We start from the raw sequence: 11,075 nt of genomic DNA, 5'->3' as shown, positions 1-11,075 counted from the left end.
ACATTTTCTGTAGTCTGCTTCATATCCTCATTTCGATCCAGGGATTGTAGAGTACAAGCTCAACCCCTCCGTCCAAAACACCTCCGTGGACTGGGGCCCATACAAGAGTCAGACCTGATGGTACTAACTAGTGGTAGCAAGTTTGATAGCGCCTCGCAATGCTTGTCTACTATCGAGACTACTAGCCTCATCATTACTCCACAAATTCCACCATGACCGTCCCATTCTTCAGACCTGCACTTTCTATCGTCTCATGCCGGACATCCAGGAGGTTCTTGCCCATTGACACGAGCTCGAATGGCATTCCTTCCCTACCTTCAAGTGGTTCCGCCTTGAGAAACTCATAGATCCGCTGCACAAGATCTTTTTCTGCGAATCGACGAACGATGCGTCCGCCGGGATGTCTGATTTGTACTCGCGTCACTCCCGGCCCAGCAGGTGGCTCTTGATGAGGGTGATCAGACGGGATTTGTGTAAATGCAGTCGATGGGGCTGCTTCGTCAGTGCCGTTGTGGTCAACATCCATTGCACTTGTAACTTCTGGCGTTTCTGTTCCTTGGACGTCCCCAACACTCCGGGTGAGATCATCCGGATCTTCTGCCGGAGTCGATTTGTGTTCGTGACTCTGAGTCGCCAAACTAGCTTGCAACGCTCGTTCCAGCATTTCCTCCTCCGTGAGCTGATCGATGGGTTTTTCCTTTTTAGCCTCGGATTTCCTCTTGGCCACTGGGTTGCGGACGTTGTTCTCAAGACTGTATCGATCCAAAAATTCGTGCAGTTGCATGAGAAACTCAGGAGGTGGAGGAACTTTGCGCGACCAAAGTTTGATTTGTTCCCCCGTTCGAGGATCAACGATGGCGACGTGCGGGTATTCATTCTGGACCTCATAGTTGGGAAAATAATATTGGACGTATTGCGAGGCTCTCGGGTCATCCCTGTTGTATTGGAGAAAGATGAAATTCTCCCTGACCGTTTCCGCGATCCCTTCGTTCTTCCATATATCGCGGTTCAATGCCTGGCAGTCAAAGATCGAAGGATCCTGGATATCCACCAGTAGCCACTTTTTGTGCTCCTTGCCTTGGTCTCTTGCCGCTTCCCAATCTCCCTTGTACATCAGATCCCACGGAGGTTGAAAGAGTCTGGCAAGTCGATTCGACCTCGCGGAAGCCTCTGACGCTCCACCGGTAGACTCTGCAAGTATATCCGGGCCGTTCGAGGTGGCGCTCACATTTTGCTCCCAAATGGAAGTCGGCTGGTGTTGGTTGAAGATTCCTGCCCGCGCTACTCGAATATTAGTCACATGCCGCAGCCTGAGGTGGTCTAAGATACTGACCTTGTTGCCTCCTTCTCTCCAGGGCCCGCATTCGTTCTTCTACGGACGAGGTGTATGCCACTTCCCTCATGCCCGGGATGGTTGACCCTGATCCCACCAAAGTCTCTGCCTGTCGGGCAATGGGGGCCCGCACAATATCGTCCATGGCACCCTCTCCGTACATTTCATTTTGTAAGCGCCGCGCCATGGCCTCATCATCTTCATAGTCTAGACCCCGCGCGGGTCCAGAAGCAGTGTCTCGCAGAGTATTTTTCCGGAAACCAGTGATTTCCGGATCATTGTCATCGGAGATATTATCGTCCGCGTCGGCATCCAGGGGATTTAGGGGCCCGCCAGGCATACGTGGATCGGAGGAAGTTGTTGGTGGTGGAGGGGGAGGAGGACGAGAGGTATTGCCTGCGAGGTCGGCGCCGCCATTTTCGAAAAACAACTGAACTGCTTGATTAGGATCACCGTCGGCAAGCTGTACGTATTGCGAGGCCAGCTCTGGGGTCGTTCCGCAGACGGAGACGACAGTGGCAATTGCTTCATCCATAGTGAAGGAGGAAGATATAGTTCTCAGTAGGAGAAGAGGTTTGTGGTCTGGGTTGGTGATATGAAGTACAGACGACCCTGACAGAGGTCTCGAGGAGAGAAATCATGAAGAAATTGAAAGTGGGATCATTGTAAGAAACGATGCGTCAGGAAACGATAGGAGAAGGTAGAGGATGCCATGTGTCAAACAGTAAACTGCCAGTCACTGCGGCCAGTTGTGATGGGGGGTTTTTTTGTTATGAGGCAAAGGCAGGCACTAGGACAAGGCACCGTGCAACAAGGCGGCGAAGTTATGACGAAAAGGGCCGGCGTCACTGCCCGATAATACACTCAAGGTAATCGAAATGAGACAAACATGCCAAGATATATCACTTTAGCGGGGACTTCAAATGACAAGTCATGCTGGGTGTGAAGAGTAGGGCGGAGCACAGAGCTACGAGATGCGCGACAGGGGCGATGTGGTGCGAGTCACGTGTTGAATCAAGAGAGTCAAGTCCAGCCGGGGCTAAGTGGTGGCACGCTCCTTCCCTCGAAACGCGGTCGCGTCGACTCTTGGCAGGCGCGACTGATAGGAGGTGCATGGCTGGGATGCATGACTCGCGCCTGCCACTTCTTGAGTCGTGTCCCTCGCGCCTTCCACAGCTTCAACTTTCTCCAACTCCAACCCATCAAAAGCAGCGACGACCACATCAAATGGCTGCCACAGTGTTGGGAAAGCGTTCTCGACGAGTTCTGGATGAACAAGGTGCGTCTCAATGGTCCAACGCCTGAATCTTGGGGAATATTACTGACAGGATGCATTGGCAGATGGGCCAGATACACCTCCCAGCCCAAAAAGACGGACGCGACGCTCTGTGCCCGAGATATACCAAGATGCAGCTGAGAACAACGTGTTGGGGAAATCGAACACTCGTCTTGTTGGAGGTCGTAACGGACGAAAGAATGATACTGTACAAGACAGTCCTGTAAAGAACAACACAAACACAACCAAGCCCATTGGACATTCCAACCATCACACAGACGAAAACCTTCCACCCTCAATCGTATCGACTCCCACCAATATTCGTTTCAAGGATGCTCTCGCTCTTTCCGCTCCCAGCACACCCAAGCACCGAGTCCGACTTGTTGGCAGGCTTCTCACCCCTCAATCGTCACGGACATCCACACCAGCAAGATCGCAAAATGTATACTCGCAGGCCCGACAGTTGTTCACTCAAGCCGGGAATGGAAAGATTATTGGTCGGGAGGCTGAGCGTCGTCAATTGACCAATTTCATCTCCAAGGCGATCGAAACACGTCTCGGAGGCTGCACATATGTTAGTGGGCCACCTGGCACTGGTAAGAGTGCCTTGGTCCAGGAGATCATGCAAGAATTTCAAGCCGGATCTGTCACAAGCACCACGATCAATTGCGTGTCTTTGAAGTCTTCCACTGAAGTCCTCGCGCGTTTGAGCCAGGTGTTTTGTCCTGGCAATGGAAGCTCAAAGTCATCCAAAGCTGCCTTGGCGAAATTGTTCACGACAAAGAAGGCCAAGTCTGAGATGCGTCTCGTCTTGCTTGACGAAATCGACACACTCCTTGGGGGTGATTGCGAGATGTTGTACAGCATCTTCGAATGGGCTATGCACCCTTCATCCACTCTCATCTTGATTGGGATTGCCAACGCTCTGGACTTGACTGATCGCTTCCTGCCACGGCTGAAGCTGAGGGATCTGAAGCCCCAACTGCTACCTTTCCTGCCATATTCCGCCCAACAGATCTCTACCATCGTCTCAGATAAACTACGATCTCTCATAACCAATGAAACCGCGGACGGCACTGGCTCCATTCCTCTGATGCATCCCGCGGCGATTCAGTTGGCAGGAAAGAAGATATCTTCTCAGACAGGAGATCTACGAAAGGCCTTTAGTCTGGTTCGTCGTGCACTTGACCAGGTTGAGCAAGAAACCCTCTTGAAGATGAGTCGAGAACAGAGTGTGACGCCGACCAAGCAACCACTCCAAGAGATTTCCAATGTGGCCTCTACTCAGACTGTTCCATCTCCAGTCAGGAGGGATGAGCGGTCAGTCCTCAATCATCTTACCTGGGAGACGGCGCCAAAAGTGTCTATTGCACACGTGGCCAAGATTGCGGCGACCATTTTCAACAACGGTACTCTTTCTCGCTTGGGCGGTTTGAATCTCCAACAGAAGGCTGTGCTGTGCTCATTGGTGGCTTCCGAAGCCCGTCAACACCGCCGAGATCCCTATACCACCCCGTCCAAATCCGGATCGAGGCTTCCTACGATCAAGAGTCTGTTTGAAAAGTATGCTCAGCTATGTAAGCGTGATGATGGACTGTTACAGCCGCTCAAAAATACCGAATTTCGAGACGTGGTTGCCAGCCTCGAAACCTTGGGGTTAGTGCAGGAGGCGTCTGGGCGCAGCTCTGGCTTGTTGACACCAACCAACACGCCATCTCGAAGCGGACGAGCGATGGACGACAAACAGGTGGTAAGCGCCGTGTCTGAAAAGGAGATGCGAGATAGCCTGACGGGGCCAGGCTCGGATTTGCTGTTGAGGCTACTTGAAGAATAAGAAGAATTAGGCAGTAATGAACTTCTGTGTTTGGTTTTTGCATGGCGCGGCAATGGATTTGCATGGAGCGAAGGAGCCTTTGTCTTGGATTATTGTTCTAGGCTGCTTACTCGACTGGTTGATGCCGGCCCCTGGTGGCTTTCTTGGGGCTTGGGGGCTGAGGTGGTGCTTGGTCCAGGAGGGAGTAACCGAAATGAAAGACCTAATCGTGGACTATGAACTCTCCAGCCCTAAGGCATCTTGGACTCGTACAGTAGTTAACCTCAGTAGTCGTTCCATACGATTGATGGGAACACGATCTCGATGTATTCCCTTTGGGGGACAGCTTAGGCCTCACGATTGCGCGTCACTCATTGCATCCAAAGCCAGAAACTGGCAATTGATCGTCGGCTGGTGGCCAAGCTTTTGCTTAAGCTTCTAGGCTTGAGGCCATGTTTTTTGCTTGATGCACAGTTGGGTAGCACGGGCGGGCGGGTCAGTGGGTGGGTGGGAGAGGTGGTGGCCAGTCGGTGCCAGTCGGGGTGAAGTCTCCAGAGGAACCAGAAGTCTATTGTATACTTGTCCCAAGTACTTTAGTCCTTTCATTGGAGCTGACGAGGGTCATAGTGCCATCTGCCATCGTCCATAATCCTGCAAAGACAAGTTCAAGAACAGGTGGTGGGGGCCTTCTTTCGAGTCTTGACCATCACCCCATGCTGAGCTGATCCATGCGCCTTCAAATCTTCCTTTGCCAGATACAAAACTCCTAAACTATCCGCCGACAAATCCCTGGCCCTCGACCTGCGCTCTTCCTTCCTCTCCCTCCTCGATTCTCCCAAACTGTCAAAGTACAATTTACCATATCCTTGTTTTTCCGGGGTGTGCGCACGAGTGTTTACCTCGGTCACATACAGTCATCAACATATGCTGGCGCGGATACGCGTGATAACACCCTTCCACACATCCAATGGCCGAGAACGATCCCAACGATTCCAACATTCCCGCGCTGCGCAATGGCGGAGTCCTTTCCCAGGCGGACAAGATAGGGCCTAAGCTGGTCGGTAAAACAGAGAAGTTGGAGGAGAGATATCGCGGAGGCACGGGAACGGATTCCGAGAAGAAAGAGAAGAACGGTCCTGCTGGCGGGTACGATGACACGCCTCTACCCAAGGCACCTCCCGGGTACACTCTCAAGATCACATTCCACAAGGCCGAGAATCTGCCCTTTTCCGACTTTGGCACTCTGTCATCGGATCCCTATGTCCTGGCGGTTCTGCGTACGGATCTTCCCAAGAGGCACAAGCAGGATCCTGATCTCAAGTTGAGGACACCCACAATCCACCGCAACACGGACCCAGAATGGGAAACCGAGTGGATTGTTGGCAACATCCCAGCCAGTGGCTTCCACCTCAAGTGCAGATTATACGACGAGGATCCGTCGGATTACGATGACCGACTGGGAAATGTTCACATTGATGTTCCCCACGTTGATGAGAGTTGGAAGGGGTTCTCCCACCAAAAGTTCCAATTGAAGAAGCGCATGGGGAGCAAACGAGCATACACATTGCGTGGATGCGCCGCTTTGATCTCGCGAAAAGTCAAAATGAACGGGAGCCTCATTGTCAGTGTTGAGAATCTCGGCAGGACAGACGCAGAGGACGGTGGTCGCGCATACACGATCGGCCCATTGCCTTGGAGTCGTCATTACTCTCCTCTGATCGGGCGGATAGCGGGCACGAAGAATACAGAGCAAGGCAAAGATGGAAAAGAGGTGCAGAGATACAAGTATGTCCACGCGTGGAGTGTTTTGTCAATGGCCACCGACTAACCCGTCTCCCAGTTTCCAATCTGTTCAAATGCAGTTACGTGGACCTGTCCCCGCAGATCTCTATCATCGATACGTCGAATTCAGACCATTTGTGGCCGGCATGTTTACGGCCCATACTATTCGCGGTCGCCTGCTCAATCGCGCGTTGCACCATCAACATGCTCGTATCTACAACTACGATAAAACTACGAAGTATGGTGTCTTCCAAGAGCCCTGCCCCGAGATGACGAAGCTGTTCCTCGAGATGGTAAATTATGACGAGGGGGGACGCATTTTTACCTATGTCTTGACGTTGGATGGGCAGCTCCGGTTCACAGAAACGGGCAAGGAATTTGGGATCGATCTGCTCAGTAAACACACCATGCATAGCGACGTGAGCATCTACATCGCATTCAGTGGCGAGTTTTTCATTCGCAGAATCAAACATGCAAAGGCACACCGGAACGACGACAACGTCCATCCGAGTGACGAGACACACCCTCCAGCAACGCCACCGGAAGAAGAAAGAGACAACATCGGCACGAGCAGCAGCAGTGGCGGAGGTAGCTCCAGTCAAGCCCATGACGCACAGCCTCTGACAAATGGCACAGCTGCCTCTGAGAGCAGGGAACCGTGGCATTACGAACTCGTCATTGACAATGATTCCGGGACGTATCGGCCCAATGCGGCGAAACTCCCCCTTCTTCGCAGCTACCTCACGGAAAATTTCCCTGGTCTCAAAGTTCGAACGCTCGACTGCCAGGCCGATGCGGAGCTGCAACAGAAGCTGAAATCCGAGCAGCGGGAGAAGAAGAAGCAATCCCGTGGTGGCAAGCAGGTCATGTACCTGCAGAATATGAGCTTGAGCAGTCTGAGCTCGAGCGATGAAGAGGATCTCGCCACCCGGATTGCTGCGGACGATGATGAGCAGATCCACGAGAGCCGATACAAGCGGGAGATGCACAAGTTTATGGGCGGAGGTCGGGACGAGCATCACGGCGACGGCAACGACGGTGAGCATTATCATTCTGGTACCGGGATCGATGCAGAAAAAGGTAAAGAGAAGGATGTACCTGCAAACGAGCCGGCCGCTGCTGGGACCGAGAAGTAGGGAGAAGCAGTAACGCGGCACTGTTGAGGTTACAGTCATGACCATGTCGGCTTTCAGGGGGCGAAAGACGGTGTTCTGTATATTTGTGCTTGTGTTTTGTGTTGGACCTTTTGGGAGGATTTGAGCGAGCGGGCGAGCGAATAACCGGCTGGATCTGGCCCGGTCTGAGTCTGGGTCCAGGTCTGTCTGATCACTTGGGCATGTTCTCATCGCTCAGAGTGAGTGGTATGAAGGGAATATGGGAGCACGGGCCGTGTGTTTTGAACTACTCAACTACCAACCACTCATCTTCGGGTGTAGGGACATTTATGTATTCAGTCCCTCGTGGTATAATCTTGTCAGGACAGGACAGGGTGTATGTCTATCTAGTGTTTGTGACGCCATGCTATGCGATGCGATGCGATGCGATACCCCTTTTGGTGTTTTATTCTTGACGATCTCTGTCCTGAGGCAAAAGTCGTCATTAGCTTTCTACCCCCTTTTTCAGCAGTGGTGATGGGTGGTTTTGATATTATATTGCTCCTAATTTTTTCCAGCCCCGTCCCGTACACATACAGTAGATACCTATAGCGGTTAACCTCCATCCCACGAGGGAGGCGAGTCGGTAGTATTCGACCGATGGAGCATTTGCGAGTCTCGAGTTGGGTGTGTGCTGTTGACCTAACTACCTATCTACACGGTACATATCATACATGACATGCAGTAAGAAATAGATAGCCCACCTCCATCTCCACCTCGACCTACGATGTATTCCATTTCCCAGTTCCACTCCCTCTTCCGCTTCCTATACTTCCCTCTTCTCTCCACGACACAGTACATCTCAAGCAGACACAGCCGGCAACAACCCCTCGTCCTGATACAACCGAAACCACTTGCGAATCATATCGTCCGTGTAGACGGTCCCCGCGAACCCCGCCCTCCGGATCTTGATGCAACTCATAAAACTCGGGTCCGTCGCGCCCTTTGCAAAGACAAAGTCGGCAAACTGCGCGCTCTGGCCGAGGAACTCGTCCAAGGGCGGGGCTTTGAGCGAGTACTTCTCCCGGATGAGGTCCCAGTCGGCGCTGAAGGAGGGGAGGTCGCGCGCAAAGGCGAACGGTCTGTCCGGACCGGGCTGCATGCCGAGCGAGTGGGCGATCAGGGGCCAGTCTTCGCGCAGGGAGGAGCTCTCGCCGTTGGTGAGGTTGTAGGTCTGGTTCTGTGTGGTGTCGTTGTGGAGGAGGATGTATTCGCACGCCTCGGCGATCAGGTCGGCGTCGGTCGATTCGAACACGCCCTGGCCCTGGCCCGGGAAGTAGAGGGGTTCGCCGCGCTCCTTGAGCACGGCGGCATAGACGCCGATGGTGGCGTAGAGGTTCATGGCGCCGCCGATGCTCAGGCCGATGATGAGCGACGGGCGGAGGATGTTCCAGCTCCACGGCTGGCCCCGCTGTCGCGCCTTGAGGTAGTCCTCCTGGGCCCAGTAGAAGTTTTGGATGGAGCGGTCCTCGTCGCGGTCCTCACGCGCCCCGTGGCGGATCGGGTGCACGTGCACCCCGTACGCCTTGGGGCCCTGCAGGATCGTCACGTTGCGGAGGTTCCTGGCGTAGGGAGCGACGGCCTCGACCGTGTTGCGCAGCATGAGCGCGTTGCGGTCGACGTGCTGCTTCTCCTGCCACCCTGCCACCAGGTTGGGTTCCTCGTGCAACGCCGCGAAGACGATCTGCGCGATCCCCGTCAACGGCGACAGTAGCGCTTTGCACGCCGCTTCGTCCGACAGGTCCAGCGAGTGCCACGATGCCCCGTACGTGTTCAGCGGCCGTCGTCGAGACACGGCAATCACCTTGTACCCCCGCTCACCGTAGTACTGCATGGCCGAGCGTCCCACCACCCCCGTTGCGCCCGTGACCAGGATCTGTTCGTCTGCATTTGCCATGATGCCTGCCTGCTTACCTGCTTGCCTGCCTTGCTTGCTAAGTGGACGAGTGTCTCCTGTAGAGGCCGATCGGGTCCATGTTGATCGCCTACTATCCCCTTTCTCCAAGTATACGCATTCCCCATCGCTGGGCCCGAGGAACTCGACGAGCGTCACAAGCTCGGTATGTCCGAATTCAGGATTGCCGACCCCTCGTTGTGTCGTCTTGTCTGGTCAAGCGTTTAATTCATTGGGGTCGGTCATGGCGTTGTAGGATGATTGGCTGAAAGAAAAAAGGGTCGGAAGGAGGGTTCATCGCCACTCTATATATATATGGCTCGATGGTACTAGGTACCAAGGTAGTGGCTCGGTGGATAGCTATGTATCCCTCAACGTCTCATGGTGATCCTGAATCAATGACGTAGTACTACTCGGATCTGACTATTCGTACATGTGTGGGATGTGCTCAGCCAGGCCTCTTTAATGCTCAATCACGGCCGATCCCGATCAAATCGGCCCCGTTCCTTGTCCCGAGTGAAGCTGACAAGGGAAAGGGAGACTGCAGGGCGGATATAACATTCTATAAGTGCGAACAGATACTGGGTGCTGGGAGATTTTCACTGTGATTTGCTATCATAGCAAAAGACCATCTAAGAGAGCTAGGAGAAAGAGAGAGCCATTCACCATCTCGTCGGAAATCTGCGTACCAACTTTTGTTCCATTCATCAAAAACTTCCGTCAAACTTGCTGTGTCGGGCCCAAACCTGAAACGCGTGTGTCTCCTGGTCCCTTTGCCGGCAACCATTGCAGAGAAAGACCATCTGGCTAGTAGTCGGGCAAAATCAGAGGGTGGAGGGTCAACACCGCTTCAGAAGTCCAGACCTCAACTCCGTGTTGCTTGACTTGTACTTGTCCAAAGAAGAAGCCTCCCAAACACCTCGCTAGGCCCGAAGAACCGACCGTTTCCTGCCACCCTGGGCCACCACTTCGCCCCCTTCTTGCGCTGTCGCATAAGTCCTGTGACATTCATCGCCGGTACCCCAAAATGACCTCAGACCAAGCAACCTCAACTCTCCTGCCTGCGCTTCTCCTCCAAATCTGCCAAAACCCGACTTGTAGCATCGACAATCAGCTTCCATTCTGTTTCATGTATTCTCTCTTCCAGGTCGCTCTGCGACTCCCCAGGCTTGATCTCGACTTCCCGGACCAGGACAGGTGCCCCGCGATCTACCTCAGCAGTCACGTAGTGGACCATGACGCCAGTATTCGAGATTTCTCCTCTTTGAAACGCCTCATAAGCACGTCCGATGGCATTTGCCCCGTCGAACTGGCCTGGCAATGCTGGATGGAGGTTGATAATGGGCACATTGGCGGAGGCTAGAGCGTTGATGAACACCGGAGACAGGATGTGCATAAAGCCTGCACAGACCACCAGGTCTGGACAAGGGATGTGCGTGAGGATCTTCTGGGCTAGGTCGGTGTCGTACTGGTTTCGAGCAGCAGTGACCCCGGCCTCCGTGTCCGGGAATTTCTTCTTGTACGCGAGCAGGTTGTGGTATGTCACCGGAATGTGAGCATCTTGGGCGCGAGCAATGCCTTTGGCTTCACGACGATTGCAGATGACATGTGAGATTTCAGCATTGGGGAGAAGCCGTCGAGGAGCTGGTTTGTCTTTGGAAGGAGGAGCTTGGCCGCAAGCGTCAATCAGAGCTTGGAGGTTCGTCCCTGAGCCAGAGATGAGCACGGTCAAGCTGAACGAGTTGGAGGTGCTGTAAGTTCGGGACTTGTCGGTAGATATCGATCTCGAGGCCATCTTTTCGAGTGAAGCAACTCGTGGAGTC

The 11,075-nt window shown here is 53.5% G+C and overlaps 5 protein-coding genes across 5 annotated transcripts; 2 read left to right on the top strand and 3 right to left on the bottom strand.

The window, feature by feature from the left end:
- Positions 1-193: 193 nt before the first annotated feature.
- Positions 194-1,868, bottom strand: AYO21_02715 (hypothetical protein; the record flags this gene model as incomplete). Its single annotated transcript, XM_022652692.1, has 2 exons — positions 194-1,281; positions 1,334-1,868. 2 exons carry the CDS (start codon positions 1,866-1,868, stop codon positions 194-196), a joined length of 1,623 nt encoding a protein of 540 aa, XP_022515048.1.
- A 591-nt stretch (positions 1,869-2,459) lies between these two features.
- On the top strand, positions 2,460-4,443 carry AYO21_02714 (hypothetical protein; the record flags this gene model as incomplete). Its single annotated transcript, XM_022652691.1, has 2 exons — positions 2,460-2,612; positions 2,662-4,443. 2 exons carry the CDS (start codon positions 2,460-2,462, stop codon positions 4,441-4,443), a joined length of 1,935 nt encoding a protein of 644 aa, XP_022515047.1.
- Positions 4,444-5,389: 946 nt separating this feature from the next.
- On the top strand, positions 5,390-7,340 carry AYO21_02713 (hypothetical protein; the record flags this gene model as incomplete). The annotated part of the gene is made up of 2 exons (XM_022652690.1): positions 5,390-6,207; positions 6,263-7,340. 2 exons carry the CDS (start codon positions 5,390-5,392, stop codon positions 7,338-7,340), a joined length of 1,896 nt encoding a protein of 631 aa, XP_022515046.1.
- An 820-nt stretch (positions 7,341-8,160) lies between these two features.
- Positions 8,161-9,255, bottom strand: AYO21_02712 (hypothetical protein; the record flags this gene model as incomplete). The annotated part of the gene is made up of 1 exon (XM_022652689.1): positions 8,161-9,255. The coding sequence occupies one exon, from the start codon at positions 9,253-9,255 to the stop codon at positions 8,161-8,163; it is 1,095 nt and encodes a 364-aa protein (XP_022515045.1).
- Positions 9,256-10,300: 1,045 nt separating this feature from the next.
- AYO21_02711 (phosphoribosylglycinamide formyltransferase) lies at positions 10,301-11,047 on the bottom strand (the record flags this gene model as incomplete). Its single annotated transcript, XM_022652688.1, has 1 exon — positions 10,301-11,047. One exon carries the CDS (start codon positions 11,045-11,047, stop codon positions 10,301-10,303), a length of 747 nt encoding a protein of 248 aa, XP_022515044.1.
- Positions 11,048-11,075: the final 28 nt, after the last annotated feature.

The sequence above is a fragment of the Fonsecaea monophora genome (genome assembly GCF_001642475.1).
Source record: "Fonsecaea monophora strain CBS 269.37 chromosome Unknown Scaff12, whole genome shotgun sequence".
Taxonomy (NCBI): domain Eukaryota; kingdom Fungi; phylum Ascomycota; class Eurotiomycetes; order Chaetothyriales; family Herpotrichiellaceae; genus Fonsecaea; species Fonsecaea monophora.
The sequence above is the reverse complement of the archived record's forward strand: the minus strand, read 5'-3'. Positions and strand labels throughout refer to the sequence as shown.